The 21,346-nt window shown below is 37.9% G+C and overlaps 2 protein-coding genes across 4 annotated transcripts; both read left to right on the top strand.

Annotated features, from left to right (window-relative positions):
* Nucleotides 1–9,576, top strand: LOC139984181 (uncharacterized). Its single transcript, XM_071997959.1, has 2 exons — nucleotides 1–705; nucleotides 5,008–9,576. The coding sequence occupies exon 2, from the start codon at nucleotides 5,017–5,019 to the stop codon at nucleotides 7,762–7,764; it is 2,748 nt and encodes a 915-aa protein (XP_071854060.1). The 5' UTR covers nucleotides 1–705; nucleotides 5,008–5,016; the 3' UTR covers nucleotides 7,765–9,576.
* Nucleotides 9,577–10,950: 1,374 nt separating this feature from the next.
* On the top strand, nucleotides 10,951–20,957 carry LOC139984195 (uncharacterized). Of its 3 annotated transcripts, none has more exons than XM_071997985.1 (6): nucleotides 10,952–11,166; nucleotides 13,646–13,945; nucleotides 14,654–14,707; nucleotides 15,399–15,620; nucleotides 16,400–16,543; nucleotides 18,316–20,957. In XM_071997985.1, exons 2-6 carry the CDS (start codon nucleotides 13,646–13,648, stop codon nucleotides 18,829–18,831), a joined length of 1,236 nt encoding a protein of 411 aa, XP_071854086.1. In that variant the 5' UTR covers nucleotides 10,952–11,166; the 3' UTR covers nucleotides 18,832–20,957. The 3 variants fall into 3 exon arrangements, with proteins under 3 accessions (XP_071854088.1, XP_071854086.1, XP_071854087.1); XM_071997986.1 differs by lacking the exon at nucleotides 10,952–11,166 and adding an exon at nucleotides 12,892–13,375; XM_071997987.1 differs by lacking the exon at nucleotides 15,399–15,620 and having other exon boundaries at nucleotides 10,951–11,166.
* The last annotated feature ends 389 nt before the right edge of the window (nucleotides 20,958–21,346 follow it).

Raw genomic sequence — 21,346 nt, 5'->3', positions numbered from 1 at the left:
CATTAATTCACTGTCAAGTTTAATATTTATATTTCGACATGGACGCCAACCATTCATACGTAATACCAACCCATGTCATAATGTACAACTAAACTAAGTGCTACAAAAGGGACGAGTTGGAACTTTTCCATCAGATTTTAAAACGGAAATTTTTTTTTTTGAGTCTGAAACCGTCTGATCAGGTTTAGGCATGTTGGAGAGTTTTCAAAACGGGTTGGATAATGAGAAAGAAATTAATTTCGCGGAAGGATTTGATACGGTTGGTTGGCGTGCTGTTATGGACGGATTTAAGATAAGTCCCAATTAGAGCAAGACGATGAAACACAGGGAATATGTTTTTCTTTTAACCTCTATGCCACCTCTATAGCGGACTTCCGTTCCCTAGGCGACGGACACTACGGTTAAACGTATAATGATGGAGTGTTCCGCTATGGAATTGGATAGTATAGCATTACAGTGGCTAGTCAAATTCGATTGGAATTACCTGTCTGGGTGATTCTATCCTACTACTATGTGTCGGCTATAGAAGAAGGTTTTTTCGATCAAGATTAAACGGGAAAGAAAAGTCTTACAAGGAACAGCTTTATTACATCTTGAAGTTTGTAAGTTTCACATGCACCTGTCAGTAGTACACGACATCGTTTGTTTCAATCGGGAGTTATTTTTTTTTCGTCGTCGTAATTACGGATTAAAATATTAAAAAAGGTTTGTAATATTCATTCTCGCTTTCAATAACATCATTGAACGTTTATCTATTTATTTATGAATTTATCTATTTTTTGCTTCGCATTTAAATATCAATAGATTATAACACCAGATCCAATATTGAATCACTAAGACATTTCTTGATTCGTAGAAATATTGAGGCATTTAACCATTTTCGATTCATTCCTGTTCTTAAAGATTACATTTGAATAAAATGTGCTGAAAGCGTGCTGTCGCACGACTCGCTGAACACAAACAAACATGGAGCTAACACCCCACATGAGCGAGCAAAAACTGGGATATTAAAATCACCGTATAGTATTGTGACTATAAAGTTGATGATATGTACGTCATTGTAGTTCTAAGTTAGATAATCTGGCAACGCTAACGATAGTATTTAACCTTACTTACTGTCAGCGTATATGTAAATAACAACAATTAGGGAATATACACTTTTGTTTTTACAGATGTGGAATTCTGACGGAAATTTACAAGTCAAAAGATTTTTAATAGGAATTTTAATTCCATCAATAAAAAAAAGGGGCTGTACAAATATAGCCTACCCAAGCTATAAGAGCTTAACATGAAATGTGTGAAGTATTTAAAGTGAAGGCTTTCCCCAATATTTACGTTCCATTTTACGTCAGAGACACACTGGCCGCTCCCCCCCCCCTCCCGCCCCTCACACACACACCCTCCTCGGTCCACACAGCGTCTTGTATACCAGAAGAGGGAATGTCGGCGATAATAACCATTGTTTTACGGCCAACACGAGTTTATAATTATCACATGCAAGGATGGACTCATTAATGGTTAAAAATCTATTTAAACTATTTTATTTTTGTGTGCAGACACCATTTGCGTCTTGAAAAGCTTGTTATAAAATAAGTCCGTATCTTTAAAAGCTTTGAAAGCTAGTTAACAGCTTTTATAATAGTAACAGGCTCGTCCCCACCCCCCCCCTCCAAGGGAGTAACGCATTCAAAACTATTAACTATTCAAATTTACAGAGACATATTTCGTCTGTGATATATAGTTGCCGGCTGTCATGGAAATGCAAAATATGACGCAGTTTTCATTATCATTACGACGTGTCCCTTTATATATTTGAAGCTGAGTCCAACCAGAGTTTATATCCTTACAGAGTACCTTGCAACCTTTGGTGACCTCGATTTGAAAGAGCCAGATGCAAAATTTCAATTTGCAAAATTTCTATTATTAAATCGTAATTTTAGTTGATAGCTAGAAATATTCATTTGAGAACTGGTTCCAGTGAATCACTTATTTGGCGGCAAGCTATTCAAGGGGCCAACGTTGATGTACAAAGTATTTCCCGCAACATGTCAAAATTGATTTATTCTGATTGACAAATTGAGACGTCACAAGTTTTGTTTCAGGGCAAATGGCCTCTCACCCGTGTCCGATATCTGGGTTAAATATGAAACAAACCTTTTTGTATTTAAATATTCGCGTACAACAACCGAAAGTTTCTCCCTATGAGGGCAAAATTTTAGTAATCAAACTGATCTCGCCCCTAGGGCTTCCTATGTGAGCTACATATTTTACTTTGAAAGTGTGGGGCTCTATAACAGAGCTTGTTTATTAAAAAACATTAATGGAAACATTTTGAGCTTATTTTTTCTTCAAAAACTTAAAAAAAAAATCCGGTTCGCTTTTCGCTTGTAATCAACACCGAAAAGTAAAAGTTTTTTTTAGAATCGCTATCAGCCTCTAATTAATTCAGGCGAGGATCCTAGGGGTAAAGCTGTCCGGGTGGGGTAAATCTCCACACAGAAATTAAAAGCAGTTCAACTTTGCGTTTTAGACTTTATTATAAATCCGAATTTATACATTATATACATGTGCCTCGGCATGTGCCCTTTTCCGTCTTACATCTCACCCCCCGACCCCATAGATCGGAGTCGCCTTTAACCTTCCAACTGATATCCCACCCTTCGTTTTGGAACCCTGGTATACCACCCCTGAATTTAATTAACATTCTTTTTTGTGGAACCACCTTAATTAAAGAAGAATCTTGCTTAATAACAACCTAATTTTGAGTAATGCTCGGCTAAGTCTTGCTGAAGTTATCTCAGGCTCGCCAAAAAAGAAGAAAAAAAAAAGTGTATACTGAGTGGAATCATAATCGCCTGTATGGGTCCTTATATATGGATATAAAAACTTTGATAAATGTAACTGTAAAATAAAGTAGTTTTCGCTGTCAATAAGCAAAGTGGTTTCCTTCTCTATGTTATATAACAATCACGTCTTAAATCAAACATGACGTTATGTGTCTTTGATGTTCTTTGCCTACCCCCTCCTTTGCCCCGTGCAGGTCCTTAGCCAGGACGAGGCACACGGACATGGGGACTACTGCCCCCTCTTCAACATATATACCAACATCATGTATACAAACCTCACAAGACATGGGTATTGTGTCCCTCCTTAAGTTAAATGAATGGTGTCCCTCCTAACATGCTGCTGCACCTCCATCGCCAGTTCGTCACTCACTCCCTAGCCCAGCCCTCCCTTCCCCTCCCCCACCCCTCCCCACCAATCGTCCTCTACGCTGAATCGTTATACATCTTCCAGAAAAGCATCGTTCAAGCTGAAATTAAACTAGTTATGTATCCTTGAGACAGACTGGCAACATTACCTTGATAACATTCATGTATAATTAGTTAATTAAGGTAATTATGGTTATGTATAATTAGTAACTGTTTTTCGGATATCATGGAATCATACCTGGAAGTCCGTTTAATTTATTTCGATTAGCACTTCCTGTAAATAACCAACGAGGGAGTTTAATAGACGATGTGGAGATAATGACTATCACAATAATATGCTAAATGGAACTTTGGATATAGCTCAAAAGTGAGAATGTTAAAGGCATTGAAGACTCGCCACAAACTGCGTGCCGCCCTGTGAAAAAGTTAACTTTCTGTTGCTTGCAAGTGAAGTTTTTCTCTTGTCGCTACAAAATGCAAACAGTGATGAAACATGATACCTTGTTATCTTTTATCTAGACCTGAGATGACCACGCTGCTATGTACACTGTGTTGTGGGTATTGACCACAGCTGTATGTACTGACTGTACTCTAGTGTCTAATTACCGACGGTAGCAAGCTGTGTGTGTATTTTCTGGGGTCGATGGTGGTGTCTAACACTTCTGTTACACCTCATTCGAAACTAGGCCAGATTACCGGCATTAGACGTTTCTTTTTGCGCGAGTCTTCACACCCTTTAAGCAATATAAAAAGACGGTTAGACGGCCAGTGAAGAGCGGGGGGTTGTGGGTGAAATTGGGGGAGGGGATTGGGAGAGTTTGGGTGAAGGGCTCACCACAATATCTATAAGTACACATAAAACCTGTCCCTTCTAAGAGAAGAAAAAAGGGAAACAATCCAGCGGGTTCGTTAAGTTAACTGTATTTTATGGTTGCTTGATTAACTTTAGTGAGTATTTTGTTTCACGACGTTGTGGTTATTTCTATGCCCGTAAATTTTCTGTCTCTATAGGAAAGAGGGGGGGGGGTCCTCCGTGGAGGTGGAGGTGGTGGGGGAGGGGGGGGGATTGCAGGAGCTTCGACCTAACTTCAGTTTGTTTCCATATAAGCTACGGATTGTTTACATCCGATCATGAATAAACCTAATACCGACAGATATTTATTTCTCCGGTGAAGTATATAGGCCGAGCATGTTTGGTGTTGGAGGCAATGATATAAATATAAGGCATATCACTGTTCTGTGCATGACCAATGACTTTGAAACTTGATAAGCATATAAGCAAATCCATGAATCGGTGCAAATCTACATAATAAGCAAAGAGGATATGCCTGCCCAATACAGCATGATTTTCGTCATCAAAAGTTTCCGTTTTCGCGTTTAAACATCAACTTGGGTTTTTTTTTGGGGGGGGGGGGGGGATTTTATATGAAACCTGTCGAGTATTACGCTACATTATATTACAATGGACCAAAATTAGGAAAGGCTTTTAGATTATTTTCACACAAAAGAACACCACTAATCACGGATATTTTCATTACTTTCAGACTTATCATCTCCCCCCTCCACCCACCCGTAAGAAAGACGTATAGAAAGTTTTATAAATCGTTTCAATTTATGCCTAATTGTGACCTTAAGGAGTTCACCTGATGAATATTAACGAAGTGACGTGACAACTGAGCTTTAGTTACGTCAGTGGGGACTTATCGCAATTGTAATTCATTTTAATTGATGATGATGTCAATGCTACAATCTAAATTTATCCACTTCTCCTTTTTTTCCTTCGTTTTCTTGATAGGTAAAGATCATGGCACGAGTAACTGTGACGTCATTCGACGTCATCGTGAGATGTCTTCTTCTGATTGGTCCAACCACTAGTTTCTTCATCAGACCTTGTGGACTTGAGTGTAACTATGTGCCGTCCCAGTTGAGGTTTTCTTGTACCGGAATCTCATTAACATGCATACCAAAGCCATGTTGTATAGAGAGAACGAGGACGTTGGATCTCTCTATAAATAACATAACAACTGTCGGTCCACTGGCCTTTCAAAGCTTTCCAAATCTAAACACATTGGACCTTAAGTCGAATTCCATCCAAGTTTTGTCTCCTTGGGCGTTCCAAGGGTTACGATATCTGCAGACGTTAGATTTGCGTAACAATAGACTGGAGATATTACGAGCAGGAGTATTCGAAGGACTACTTAATTTAAGATCCTTGATTTTGTCGAGAAATAGGATCAGCGACATACAGCCCGGGACATTCCGATTATTGCCGAACCTGAAAATTTTAAAGCTTCATCATAATGCCATCCAAGTGGTGTACCCGGATGCGTTTGCACACGTCACTAGTTTGGTGACCTTGGATTTAGATTCGAACAAAATTCATACAGTTTATTATGGATCCTTCACTACTCTTGTCAGCTTACAAACACTGTCATTGGCTTATAATAAAATCGCGTCACTTCCGGAATTTCTCGGGACGTTAACCGATCTCGAAGACCTGAGTTTGAGAGGTAATCCTTTGTATTGTGATTGTAGTTTGGAGTTTCTGAGACAATGGTACCGTGCTGCACAGGGTGATGACGATTCATACAGGAAATCTGGAGAATGTTCACAGCCGCTAAGAATGACGGGAAGACTGCTTGGTTCGATAAGAAAACAGTTGCGGTGTGACGGATTTGACAGCAACAGCTACGAGAGTGTATCTAGTGACATTGAAGTAACCACGGCAACGGCCAACATTCAACAAATCACTGCTCATGATGCAATAATGTCGTCACCGGGCATCATGACGTCGGCATCGACATCAATGTCTGATCCAAGAACTTCCATTGCTGTACCCTTGAGTAGTAGAACAGAAATATGGTCACAATATGCAGCTACAAGCGGTACAGTGGACATATCGGTAGCGAGGGAAGGCACCACGAGAATTGAAAAGGAAAATGCAGTTGCGTCGACCGCCACCATTATTCCAAAGTCAAATGAAAAACAAGCAAAACCAACGGTGACAGATGACAACGTCACCACGGACTTATCGTATACAAACAAGCCAAATGAAGAGGGACAACAGGTGACGTCATCAACCTTAACGGAAACTGCTTCTAAAGCTGATAGCGACACGATGAATAAGAACTTACAATCGCAGACGGTCCCTGATGAAGTTGTTAGGGACCGCAGTGACGTCACACTTTCTAATGTGGTTCGTCCCTTGAATGATTCTTCCATGCCCAATACAATTCAGACGGTTACAAAATTTCCAAATAACGACAGACGTATACTAGAAGACCATCCTGTGATAACAGAGAGGCACGGTGAATATGAGGTCACGTTGCCTAGCAACCAGCAGAACTGGCTATTAAGTACCCAACCTGAAGAACCCAGCGTTCCAATAACTCCTCCATATGAGAGTCGCGAATCTAATGTTATGACATCTAATCTAAATGGTGTCGACTCTCAAGTGGAGACATCATCAATACACGTTGCGTCCGATGCAAAACCAATGCGCGCACCTCTGAGAGGTGGGTTGCTAGGCAAGTATCCTACACCTATTTTGGATGATATGTCAACTGCAGATCCAGAACGAGTTTATGACGAGACAACTTTTACCAATTTCCAAAAACCTGACGGAGATGACTTGCATTTATTCAATGACAGCTTTCAACCTGACGAGGTCCGCATAGTTATGGTAGGCGAGCTAGTCCAACTAGAATGTCCGGTATCTATCTTAGCACCGCTTCGCAACTACTTATCCGATTACGAAACAAAATGGTTGTCACCTTCTGGACAGTGGGTTGAAGTATCTAGTATGAACAGATTCACCAAATCGAAGAATGGCACATTGTCTATCGCGCGCGTGGAAGCGTCAGATCAAGGTACATATCACTGTGTAAAAGCGCAGTATATGGAGGACCCTTCTGTGACGTCAGTGGATTTACGCGTATCTTGTCCATGCCATCAGATACCGGAAATGAACTTCGTCACCACAAGTGGAGACATGTTAACGTCTGATGAAGCTTCCTCGCCGATGAAAACTACAAGTAGTCCGTTTGATAAGACCGACATTGAGGGATACGAAGCCAGTGAAACCGTTACATGTACACGTGTGCCTGTCGCAGTAGCCGTTCTTATCACTTTTCAAGTCACTGTGGCTCTTTGTACGATAGCATTTTGCGCTTTTCTAAGCTGGAGGTCAACGCGAAGGCCTGCACAAGGGAACCGAAGAGAATCATTTTTAGAGCGACCGCGTACCGTGTCAGAGGTCAATTATTACGACAGCGGAGAAGTTCCCAATAGAGTTTCGGAGGTTCCAACGATAGTCTACGAATCCACCGGAGATGACGACATCGTCGAGGAAAGCACCGAGATTACGTCGGAATCGGACTCGGCGCTATCCTCCTCGGGTTCCCATAGAAACAGCGCTGTCGATTCAGAATATGTGAATGCACGTCCAGTTCGACGAGACACAGAGACGTATGCTGATCTTGATCCACAGTCTCGTGCTAGGCACGATACGTACAGCTCTTTGCATCTACCAGATCCGACAGATTACGAATAAGACCCGAATTGAGGTCGGAAGTTGTACACTGAAAAAGGATGACTGCAAACATATAGATTTAATTATGATATGGTTTATGGACCTGTTTATAGACCACTGCTTTATATACATCAGCACTGGTTTTAATTTCTGTTACAGCTTAGGGCTTTTAATCGAAATGACCTTTCAAACATCAGAGGCTCATATATCAAAGTGACTGGACTACTTAGTCTACCCATGGAGCTATAAACAGATTATAGCTCCATCAGTGGCGTAGGAAGGTACTTTTGAGTGGGGGGGGGGGGCTGAAGACTGATGGCCGGCCTGGGGGAGGGGTCTAAGGGGAGGGGGTGTCCCCCTACCCTTTGGAAATTTTTTGCATTTCCAGGTGGCCTCAGATGCAATTTGGTGTAATATAGCACACTTCAACACCCACTCTATTTTGTAAATAATTTTGCATTTTAACCTGGCCTTAGATGCAATTTGGTGCTCCAAATGAGATTTTTTTCTCATTTGGAAATGAAAAAGGGGTTTTCTGACTTGCGAAGCGGGGGGGGGGGGGGCGGAATGATACTTCCGCCCCACTTCCGCCCCAGCCCCCCCGGTTCCTACGCCCTTGAGCTCCATGGTCTACCGTACACGGACCATTAAGTCTCTTCTTCATTAACACCTGCAAATCATAATATGAAACTTTTATCGCCTCATATAATGTATTACACTTTTCTCAAGGAAAAATGGTGTCGGCAAAGTTTGAAGTTGTTTATATAAAAAGAAACGAACATGGTTATACTTTTATATGTAAGAATTCGTAAAATAATTGATTAGGTCTGAATGAAGAAGCTGACGTCATCAGGGCATCGTCTAGATCAGGGGTGGGCAACCTTTTTGAATGAATGGGCCAGATATATGGGGTGAAAAATTGACTGGGCCGCACCTAACCAACGACCTGCAGTTGATTTCAAACCTTTGATTCCGAGGACTTTCAAGTAATAGGTGTGTGTACTTAATCTGTATTCACAAACACATAATGTCAATTCAGTACAGTTGATAATTAATGGGGATAATAGGCCTACCTGACAGCATCATTAGTGCCGATAAATTCTAAGCAGCTAGCTCGTTTTTTTGTGATGATGTAAAATAGATTGATTTTTTTTCTTGAGACATCTCACGGGCCGCAAAAGAAATCACTGGCGGGCCGCATGTGGCCCGCGGGCCGTAGGTTGCCCACACTGGTCTAGATGGTTACAACCATTTGGCTGCTTCCTAATAGTCAAATAATATGAAATATGAAACTAAGAATTTTATGATAAATCCCTTTGTTTGACAAACTCTATACACCGTAACCATTGCGCGCTGCCCCGCGATGGTTGGTCTTAGATGATACATGTGGTGGCGCTCTTTCTCTATGTACGACTGTGAAAGATTCTACACAATATTTGCTTCCATCGCTTGCCGAATTTGAACGGCGTATCCTTCGATTTGTATGTTGATTGTAATAAAAAAATTAGATATCATCAGTTTTGTCTCAAAATAAATTAGAGTGTTTAGCAATTCTTTCAATTTTGTTATGCATGGAGATTCTGAAATGTTTTCTCCTATATTTGTATATTTCTTCATAATAATTAGGACACCATGCATAACTTTTAAATCGTACCGTATAAAGTTTTCTTGTCTTGAACTTTTAATCCCATTTTGAAGTTGTAGCCAATGAAGTTGTAGTTTATCATCGCAAAACCATATAATGTAAATATTTTTCTTTTCCCTTTTTTCCCCTTCAATTTTCATGCTGTTATCTGTGACACTGATGGAATGTATATAAAGCCAAACAGAGCACTTTCTACAATTACATTTTTTTTGTATTTCTATATAAATTCATCTCACATGATCCAGTATACTAGCAGGACTGCAGGGCAAGGTATTGATCTTGCGGGCCACATCGGACTTTTTTATGCATTGTCCACAGGCCCGTTTATGTATCTATACTTTGGTAACACACATGCACTACCAGAATAGTCATGGGATATATTCGAACTAAAACCAGAGAAACGTCTGATACATCAAGCCTAGATTGTCCATCTCAGTCATTATTCTTTCACTAATAGGCTTGGTCTTATATATACAAACTCCGAAAAGTGTAACTGTAAATATATATTTCATGTTTTTTTTTTCCTTTTAGGTTCCCATACAGGATGCGTTATAATGTGGGAAATTCAAATCCTCGATCGATATGGCCTCAGCCGCGGGTCAAACTTTCCCACATGTGCTGAAGAGATTATCAATAATAGAACTGTGCAAGTTATAGTCATCATGATCGCGGCTAGTTCCTAGTTTTCCTAGACCCGTCAAATCAACAACATTGCTTGGATCAGAACTCAAGACAAGATCCAGAATGTTATCCACCTAGTAGGGAAAGTAACACGCTGATGTAAAAAGCAATCTTGCACAACATCTATAGAAAGTCACTACCCTTCCTACTACTGGAACCGTCTATCCAATTAATGTCAGGAAAACTAAAGTCGCCCAATAACAACATCACCTTTAGCAGGCTTTCTAATTGAATCAAACAGCAAGATATATCTCTTCGCTGCTGTTATGAGAACGGTACATAACACCAATAGTTATGACATATCACTGGACCTCTTGGAGTTGTCTGTGGACAACTCGCACCAGACAGAATTTACAAAAGAACCTAATTGCAACTGAGACTTCTCAACACTTACAATGTCATCCCTAACATACAGTAAAACTCCCCGCCAATACCATAATGAGTATCCCTCCTGTCATGACGATACAGAACATACCCTGTGTAAGAAACCTCAGCACTATAGTCAATGTCCTACCTTAAAGGTAAAGATTCTGTGATACCAAACACATCAGGTTTCAGATCCTCAAGAAGACAGAAAATTCAGCAAAATGTTTACGAATACTTCTAGTATTTGTAGAGACAATATTCAGCTTATCCCTAAAATATGCCTCCTGATAATTTTAGAACTATGACTATCACTTTCCTTGCTTTCAAAACACCTATAAGCACCTCCACTAGAAACATATATAACCCTTATCAAAGTTAATGCCTGCCCTCATCACCCCCCAAGTTAGTATATTATTTGTATATTGCATGTGAATAGCGCTGCACAGTGATGACGTCATTTGATTCATACCACTATAGATAGATTTCACAGTGATCTGTTTTGTTCCGTGAAACGCAATTGTTCATAGCGATGACTGAGTGATAGTACATCCGGACTCCCGTAAGCGGTTACTCAACGTTCAGAAGGGAATGAAAGTTCAACAAAGTTTTGCCTCACTAATTGCTGATACTTACAAAAGTGGCAAGACATATTACCAGAGATTTCGTTTTGGTTTCCAGTTGAAATACAGTTACCAACATCAGAATTTTTGTCGATCGCATGCATAACAAAGGTAAACTTTCAAAGTAGGCTTAGCAGTGAGATTTACCCTTACTAAGAAGTAAGAGTGACTACAGTAGGTTGGCTTAGCCTAGGCCAGTTAATTAGTAACTAGTATATTTATACGTCTTTGGTATTCTCTGTGTTGAATCTGCTTGAAAGTAAGTCAACATTGTTATCGTTCACAACTACAGTGTATTCTCACCTACAGATATAGACATTAGTTTGGGCATTTGGCGATCCTGGAAACCCGAGATAACAACATGAGGTGGTCACCCACATTAATTATCAAATCATTATCATATCAATTATCATATATATTTTCTGATTCTAGTTTGTCACACTGATGTTCAAAAGCTGTTACTTACACCATATTGTAGTATATATAGTAGGTTTTGATCCTGAAATTGTTACTTCTCCTTTCAGTTTCATTGCAGGAACGAACGATTATATTGATTTGTACATTGGAAATAATCCATACCATGTAATGTATATCATCACTATGTATGATTAGGCACATGGCTCTGTGGAATACAAAATGTATCACATTCATTACAGTCCATTAATGTTCAAATTGTTGTACGGTATCCATAGCAGACACCAGACATTGACTTCAAACTTAGAACAGTGTAACTGATGCAGTTATATATAAATTATACACTTTGCAGGCTGGCTGGTGTATCATAGGTGATCTACAGTAGTATATAAAGCAATTTCTGGGTGTATATAGGTGATCTACTATATATAGCAATTTCTGACCAATTTTAGGAAGATATTTACTGGCCCACGTCACATTTAATGCCCTCTCACTTATTAAATGTGACGTTTCTTGTAACTGCCGCAAAAACATACAGTACTGTATTGTATAGTAGAAAGTCATAACTACCAAGCATTCCCGCTATTTCAAATTGTCCTCTGCAACTCCAGTTGTCGAAAATATGTGATTTTTCATTTCTATGACAGTTGAGTACCTGTATGAACATCACATCAGGAAATTATTATTACAAAAACCAGTGAGAATTTGTAGTGGTTGTACGATACCTGTCAGGGCAAATTTTTAATGGGTGTCGGGTAGTCAGAATAACAAACTAAATTTCTGTTCGGACAAACAAAATCTGCTGTGGAGGTTGTCCAGTGGATGGGAACAGTACAGTAGTAGTTGTATACATCAAATTCAAATTGCGTTAAATAACTAATAGTTATTTAAGGCCATTTGCATTTAATTGGGGTCTGTTCCACCAAATAGATAAAATGGTAAATTGGTATCAACACCAAAGCTTTGTTTTCTAAGTACAATTATACAACAACAAAATTACTGTCAAATTCTGAAATCTGAAAAGTTTGCCGGACGTAGACTAGTTACATATAGGCTGGCCTAGACATCATGCAAAAGCATACACTGTATGGTAAACAACTCCCTTATAATACAATGTCTATGGAAATGCTATGGGCTATGCATACGATGTGAATGTCGGAATTCAACATTAACAGTGCGAAAAAAAGTGAGAGAAAATGCAGGAATAGATATACTGCATATAAATAGCTGATTTTAGTGAGCCCCTTAAATTTTGTAGAAAATAATACTTATTGATCTCAACAACACAAGAACATGTCCCCCAAAAGACCTAACTCTACTTGCTAACAACTTTTATGAACCCCTGTCGTACTGTAAGTAACCATTAAAAGTTAAGCAATGCAATTTTATTCATAACTGTTATTCAGTTTGAACAAAGATTTTTTTCTTTTTACTCAACGACTAAAGGGCAGTCAGCCCAACCCCTGTTAGTTCCTATCTCTTTACCACTGCAGTATGGAAATATTTTTGTACGCAATGTCCATTAGTTTTGTACGCAATGTCGATGCTCAAGCTTAATTCAATGGCTAATTTGGACGATGTATGAACGCAACACAAAAAAATAACTGAAGCATGTCGTCAAAAAGTTTGCCACAAAGAAATTATGAATGTATATTATTTTGTCGGAATGTGTGTGAACAAAGCCTATTGTTATGATATTTGAAAGCACACATAACTATGAAAGCCTATAGCACAAACTTCTTCATACAAGGGATAGTAACGTTGCAAATAGTTGTTGTGAAAAACAGCATATATGCCTGTTAAAAGCCCCATTGACTTACACACTAAATAACCAAAAAATATGCTCTCTAAGTCCAGATCTATAGAAGTTACCACTAGCTAATCGCTACCTGTCACCGGATAGCTGGCAAGTTGGAGGCACCATGAATTTTCCATATCATGACCATGTAGATTTTTTGCTATCGTAGCCGGACGTTTTTGTCACTTGTACACAAACCTCTTCACTCAGTAGTAAATCATTTTCGTTCGCTGCTCCTGGGAGGCCTATTGGTCTAAAATTGCCTCAATTGACCCAATTTCTGTACTTCCATTGAACATGCCTTTCAACATGCAAGCCACAAAAAACTTGATCCTGATTGCATTGATTGCCTGATTTGCATTTTGCCTTTTCTTTTAGATGCAGGGTGTTCAAACAGTACAACAGCCTTTACCACAGGCCATGCAGTGGCAAACAGTTGCACCTCCAGTGGTACCGACGGAAACACAAACCTCAGCGGAGCCGCGCAGAGGTTTCCCAGCTAGAAGGAGTACTGGTTTCATTCAGGCTATCCTTGGTCTGGCTCTTCTTATCTGTGGAATAGTTGTCATTGCAGTTGACTTTCCAGAAGTAAATTATGACACTAGAAGCTACAACAGAAACACTGTAGAAGGAATAGACAGAAGAGATAAGCAGGCCTGGTGTATTTGGATCGGCGTGGTACTGTATTATTTTGAATTTCTGTCGTAATAGTCAAAACAGTTAACTTAATTCAGGTTTAATGAATGTCTTAAATGTTTTCAGGTGTCAGACTTTCATGGCTCAAATGTACTACAGGTAAGCCCTACAATTTCCAATATTCCTGTATAAGGTAAACAAAACCCAGCTATCACCTCAAGATTATATTCATCTTTGCGATTAACAACTCCCCCAAAACATCTGAGAAAAATCTTGGCTCTGTTTATCATACTGTAGTATAAAAGTCCTGTATGGGGGCTGTCATTTTGTAACTCTGTGATGTCATGTAGTGACACTAGAATCTGTTATCTTTAACTTCCTCTTTGCTTTTCTTTTCCTAATTTTTAAATATTTATTACAAATGATAAATTTCTGTATTCATGAAGGTAGTTTTTGCAAATTTCTGAATCAAAATTGTCTCGAAGCCCTTAACATAATCTAACTGTATGTTTGGCACTAAAGTATTTTCAGTGTCCATAATTTGCACATACTTCCTTAAAAATATGAAAATAAAAATAAAGAGAATGTAACTCTACTAGTACTATTACTCTATTATATCACATATCTACAAAGAGATAATATGGATGCAACTTATAATTAAGTACAAGTGTGCACAGTTTTATGTTAAATAACGTTTATTGCTCACTATGAAAACCTGATCACATTATTTGATTTTAATTTCCATTACAGGCTGTCATCTTTAATTCTGTCTGTGGGATTTTCAGCAAAAAAAATCAAACACTGGTGAGTAATTAAAAGTAACTTCTCCATACGAAAGAGAAGAAAAAGGCTGTTAGTTTGTAAGATCGGTAGAAAATACGACAGGAGAACTACTGTTGATTTAATCAACACCAGTCAGTTCCTGTAATCACATAGAAGAGTAATGTCAATCTCAAGACTAAACCAAAACGTAGGATACTTTTTGGGATTATGATGGTATTTTTCTCACAAACATGGATTCCCTTTCAGTCAATCAAAGTGATCTATGGTAACGCATCCATGCATGGTGCTCCTAGTTAGAGAATTATTGAATGCATTTGACAATTGCAAAACTGTTTTGAAACTATGCAACTGTCAGGCTGATCCATGCCTACATATGATCTTACAGTTAAGCAGACTTGTAGTCTCCAATCTGTACTCATGATGGAGTACACTCTTACAGTATGTCTCGTAGCCTACTCGTAGCAAATTTCCTGTACTCATACTGGTACGTGGGTCTTTGTACTCACATTACAAGTCAGAAAGTACGGTAAGCCATTTTGGTACTGTACTGCAGAGAAAGGGGGTGAGGGATGCCATGTTTTGCTTGGAAGGGCTCTATTATGTATGTATGATGCTTAGAATGTGCTACTTAAACTCAGAGAAATCTTTAAACAGCTTGTCTTTTGAGGTAGTAATATCTGATAGATTAATTTTTTCTCCCTCCAATCTACAGATTTCTCTCTACATGGCGTTCTCAATAACTGTCTGTGTGATTTCAGGAATTGGTCTTATCCCAGTGTCAATTTCATTGGGTAAATCAAACCGGATAAGGGCTGTATTGCAGGATGATTCAGGCAGCAGCTATGATGACCCATGCAAACCATATCGTTATGGGTCTTCATATTATACAACTCCGAAGAACCTGTCACAACTTGAGAGAGAGTGTATTAAAGATGTGAGTGTTATTTAAGATTTACAGAGGAGTATAACCATTAAAGGATGGCCTTAGGCCAAAAAATAGTTCTTTTATGCTGTAGAACATCAAACACTGCTGTCTAGTCCAGACTGTATTCCTATAGCACTTTTAATGTTTGAGGACTGAACCTTTAAATAAACAGTTCAAGTGACTGGACTATGTAGTCTAATACACAGACCAGTAAGTCAGTTGCTCAGATTCAACACAAACACAATGGGAAAATATAAGACTTTTATAGACTCATATGACATGTTGACAAAATGTTAGAAATTTGTCAAATGACAAAGTGGTGTGGAAAGTTAATCAGGTGTGGTCTGTTGCTGTATGAAGAAAAAAGAACATTTTCTTGTCCCAATTATTGTTAATTTGTAAGACAATAGATTGAACAAATAACATTTTGCGCTGCACAGAGATGTCGACGTCGTCATCAATTTAGCCTGAAAGGATCATTAGAGAGATTTAGCATTTTTCTTTTAAGCAGAATAACATAAAAACGGGAATAGCCATAGAAACATTTCCAGCACTCAAATATTTCATTTTTTCTTGGATGTGACATATGAAGACTTCAAATCTGCCTAAAGTTATCTTTTAAGTGGAAAATAAATTAAACGACAACTCTATCGGATTCCCCTACTGGTGGTACTAAGTAATCAATTGTCCATTTTGTTGCACAACAGTCCTGGTTTAATCTACTAGTACTTACAAGGATGGAAAATTTGTCGATTGCCATTTTAAATGAATATTCATATTTATTACAGACTTTATCAGCTGCAAGACTTCACTTAGCAATGCATTGCATCATGTTAACTTGCTTGTTAGCAGAATTTGTGGTGGCCATTATTGGAGCAAGTTCCACTTGCAGTGGCTTGGATTGCTGTAATAGCACGCCAAGACAACACATGGTAAGTAAATCAATTGTGTGGATGAAGAAAAACAACATAATGATGAAGGCAAATATTAAAAATAACTTACAAACTTGAAAATTTGGTTGTCAAAAGTTAAAACCTTTGACAACCAAAAGTTGTGTTTCCAAAGTTTAATAAGAAATCCCTCAATGAAATTAAAGTACATGCAATAAAAAGATGGCGTCTTTTCAACACAAATTTTTACCAACGAGAAATAAAATATAACATGTGTGTCATAATTTAACACAGAGACACTTATGGCGGGCCATCAGTCTCAAATCTTGGGGAATGGACATATACCGATTTAAATCGGCATATATCAATTTAATTTGACTTATACCAGTTTCCAGCAGCTAAAATTGACTTCTACCGATTTAAATCGACATATACCAGTTTAATTTGACATATCATCGAATTAAATCGACATATAACAATTTAATTCGACTTATACCAGTTAAACTCGACATATACTGATTTAAATCAACATATACCAATTTCTAATCTTTATCTGTCTTCTTCTTGCTTAGAGGCAAATAAGGCCTCAACAGAGCGTCACCATTTATCTCGGTCGGCAGCTGCATTTCTGGCCTTATTCCTGGATTGCCGACCAGCCCTCTCTCTCTCTCTTTATCTACTGTCCTACGCCATGTTGTTTTTGGTTGCCCTCTCTTTCCCCTGCCCTCTGGTGACCAAGTCATACTGATGTTGCTGTCATTGTTAAGGTTTTGTCAATTTAAATCGATGATATTGATCATCACCGAAATTGGCATATGGAATATGTTAATGAGCTAAATCGATGATATGTCAATTTAAATAGGTATTTGTCACTTTGAGTTGCTAAAAACTGGTATAGGTCCAAGGAAATCGACGTCTACCGATTTATTTTACATATCATCGATTTAAATTGGTATATGTCGATTTAAATCGATATAGGTCGATTTAAACTGGTATAGTCAAATTAAATTGGTATATGTCGATTTAAAATGACATATACAGATTTAATTTGACATATCATCGATTTAAACTGGTATATGACGATATACATTGGTATATGTCGATTTAAATTGGTATATATCGATTTAAATCGATCATATGTTGAATTAAACTGATATATGTCGATTTAAATCGGTTGAAGTCAATTAAGCTGCTGGAAACTCGTATAAATCAAAGGAAATTTGGTATATGTCGATTTAAATCGGTATAAGTCGATTCCCCACGATTTAAGACTGATGGCCCGCCATACAACACCATGCTCGTGGTCTGTTGTACACGGTGCATGTAAAGCCGGCTTCACATGCAGCAATGCAAATTTCCTTCTCTATCGAGGTCATTTGAAAAGAGTTATGCACATTATTGATAAAGTTTGCATTTGCTATCACAGCAGATGTCACATCTTAGTATTCATGGACTTTCTTGACAAACAAAATTATTATTAGACAATGGGGATTGTTAAATTATTAAAGCTATTAAATGCCTCATTGATGGAAAGTACCTTTTAGATTTGAAGTGAAATGCTTGCTGACAAACATGAGTATCCACTTTTTGACTTGTTTCCCAATTGTAGAGGCAATAGTGATCACATTCAGTGTACCAAAACCTCTTCTGCCTGCTTTCCTTGATAATATCTAAATCAATTGTGCTTGAAAAATGTATTAAGTGCTTTAGATGCCTTCTTGCAAACTCAATATTTCTCCTTTCTTTTTCCCTCAAGATGTTCACATAGGCATTCTAAGGAATTTCTGTATTCTTTCTCTCTATTTATATAACAGATGTACTATCAAACACAGGTCCCACAGTTTCAGAGCCCTTCGCCATTCATCGTTCAGAATGGGCCCCCACCTCCCTATCCAGGCCAACTTGCACCTTACCCAGTGATACAAACAACTGGACATGCTTTGCCCAGTGGTGGTCTACCTCAGCAAGTAGTAGTCCCACCTGTGTCCCAACCACCACCTGCTTACCAACCATCACCTGTGTCCCAACCACCACCTGTGTACCAACCACCACTTGCGTCCCAACAACCACCACCTGTGTCCCAACCACCATCCAGTGGCATGTATTTAACTCCCGATGTAAGGGAAGGAGCGACTGCTCCTGTACAAGCCGATGATGATTCCACTTACTTACAACCCAATGCTACATATGAAAGAGCGATCCATTCACCAGGGAATCAACAAGAATATTCATATGCAGATCCCCAGTACAGACCGGCTCCTCCACCAGATGATCCTAGCAACAACAGAGCTGATAATGAGGATGATAGCTATGTTACCATCAATAACTAAACATGGCCCCCTTTTACTTTTTTTTTAAATTGTTTTTAAAACTTGTTGGTGTTGTTGCCATTCTGCATTTGGTGTCAGAAGATAATTCGTCTTTTTGACCTCGTTATATTATCATTAAACAGATTAGCCAACATTGCTAAACAAATTGCAAGTTGGCCATCTTGGATTTTGTACTACACAGATGCTTCATATTATCAGTCTGATTGTAGTCTTATGGTAACCATAAAATAAAGTTAGAAATAATATTAAAAGACAAACAAGGTTCATCGGTCTATAGTGCCAAATGTAACTTTCGATAGATTATACTCAGGACCTATTGCTTTCAATAAATGAAACTTTGTTTACGAAATGATAGAGGAGAAACTGTATCAAACTTACAAAATGGCAGTTTATTTTTGGTAATTATGGGTGATCGTAAAATTCATGGTGTGTTGAATTTAAAATGGCGATTACTTCATCTTTTCATTCTTCACAGGCACATTTGCAAAGAAATTAAGATTCTTCAGCTCTAAATATAAGTATTTTTGGTGTTTTAAGTTTGGTGTCAATTTCAAAGTGGAATTAAACATTATTATAATTATATATATTATAACTGATATTTATGTCAGTTTTCGTTTTTGGAAATATAAATTGAGGTAAAGGTACTACATGAAGAGAACTGGAAGAAAAAAAGTCTTAGAATTTTAACCACAAAATTTGACAAGACTGTTACAGGTTTACTTAATTGATATTAAAAAGATTTTGTACTGTATTCTTTTAGTCAGTTGTTTTGTACTCTATAAGATTTTATAATTTTATTTAGTCCAAAGAATATATTTTATAATAATTACTCAGCTACAGTATAAATTTGTCTTTCCTTCCTGCAGCTAGTTATGTTGTTTTAATGCTGTCTTTTCCTCCTGCAATTGCATCTACTAACAAGAAACTAGGAGATATACTTGCTTTCGCAGCTGTTTTTAAAACAGTAAATGACAATTTGTTGTATAAATGCACAATTAGAAATGTAAGCGTTGTATTTTTACACATTCAAAAATAGGTTAACTTGTTCACTGATGGGAAAGTTCAGAGGTTTTTTTATTTTCCTTTTTGTATTATCTTGAAAAAGTTCAGAAGCAAAAGCTGAAATGTAAATGTTGCATTTGATTGCTTTCGTGTAACAAGTGGGGTAATTATGTCCAATTAATGATTCAACAAACAAACAGTTATGTTAAAAGTATTCTTTAAATTAATGCAATTTTAAGTTGTGTAATTTATACTTTGGCCGGCCATGGATCCAACCCACAATTTCCCAGAATGCATTGCTTGAATGAGTTGAGTTGTTATATTTGCACACATGTACAGTTAATATCAACAGACAACTTGATATTCTGCTGCAAAGATATACAGAACAATTTACGAGCATAAATAGGAAAGGAAATGATCTCTTGATTGAATGAACTGAGAATTTTCTATTTCTAATGGTAATTGTTTTGTTTTTTTCTCCGAAAAACAAAACGTTAGCAAAACCATTTTTTTTAATCTCCCCGAAAGTTCACAGAAGAACCATCTGGTGTTGGACACCGTCCTGTGGTGTAAATTTACGTAAAACATATAGTTTTACTGTTGTCATTGTCTTTCATGCTACGCAGATTTTCTATTTTTCTATTTGACAGTTCTATAAGACTTTTTGTGTGTTCGGTATAAATTTATTATTGTCTAACCAAAAAAGAAAGAAATAAAAAGTCGGTGGTGGTTGTTGAATTGAAGGATCGACTCGTAAAATTCTTACCTTGGATGTGTCTGAATATCTCTAAATCATCGCACGATACGTCATGGAACTCAATACGTGTTTACTCCTTTTATAATGACACATTGTTATTTCTAAAAAATAAATAATTAAACATAAAATTTATTGATTTATGGTACCGACTTACGACAAATGACAGCAGGCTTCCTCTGATTATGTCACCAGCTTGTGAACACAAAGAGTTTCTTGAAATTATAATTAATATGCAAGTTGATTTCGCAAAGCTGCTTTACATTTTGATGTCAATGTTATTGTAAGTGTTGGAATTTAGTGACCATTTTATAACATCGACGTAATAACTGTCGCAGTCAATAAAGTCCCTGTATTAATTACCATTGTATATACGTTAGCGGATCATTTTTGCTCTAAATCGTACTCATGTGGTTTTAGAGTACCCACACTTTCCGGTATTATTCGTGTACACATTCGTGGATTCATTGGGAGTGGGTGGTAGGGCTGTACACCTCTCCCACCCTTACCCCGCCCCCACCCCGCCCCTTTCAATCTAACACAAAAATTCAATAGTAGTATAGTAGCACAACTTTGCGTTTTCCTGAAGGTTCTCGTCCTTAAATTATACTCGGACATTTATGACTACTAGAACAGCCAACTTGATTTCTCAGTGTCGGTAACTACTTTAACAGCGTCATAAAAATGCAATGTTTGAATTTTGAGTACGGGTGGTCATGTAAACTTTTATTATATTTGGAGGCAACATTGACGACAATT

Source organism: Apostichopus japonicus, chromosome 17, assembly GCF_037975245.1.
Source record: "Apostichopus japonicus isolate 1M-3 chromosome 17, ASM3797524v1, whole genome shotgun sequence".
Taxonomy (NCBI): Eukaryota; Metazoa; Echinodermata; class Holothuroidea; order Aspidochirotida; family Stichopodidae; genus Apostichopus; species Apostichopus japonicus.
This window is presented reverse-complemented; position numbering and strand designations above follow the sequence as displayed.

Bases quoted from the DNA above. Each gene is read 5' to 3' on its own strand.
- LOC139984181 (XM_071997959.1), top strand. From the start codon at position 5,017: ATGGCACGAGTAACTGTGACGTCATTCGACGTCATCGTGAGATGTCTT.
- LOC139984195 (XM_071997985.1), top strand. From the start codon at position 13,646: ATGCAGGGTGTTCAAACAGTACAACAGCCTTTACCACAGGCCATGCAG. The intron at 13,946-14,653 runs GTACTGTATTAT...TTTCCATTACAG, and splicing joins GGTGTATTTGGATCGGCGTG to GCTGTCATCTTTAATTCTGT. The intron at 14,708-15,398 runs GTGAGTAATTAA...TCCAATCTACAG, and splicing joins GCAAAAAAAATCAAACACTG to ATTTCTCTCTACATGGCGTT.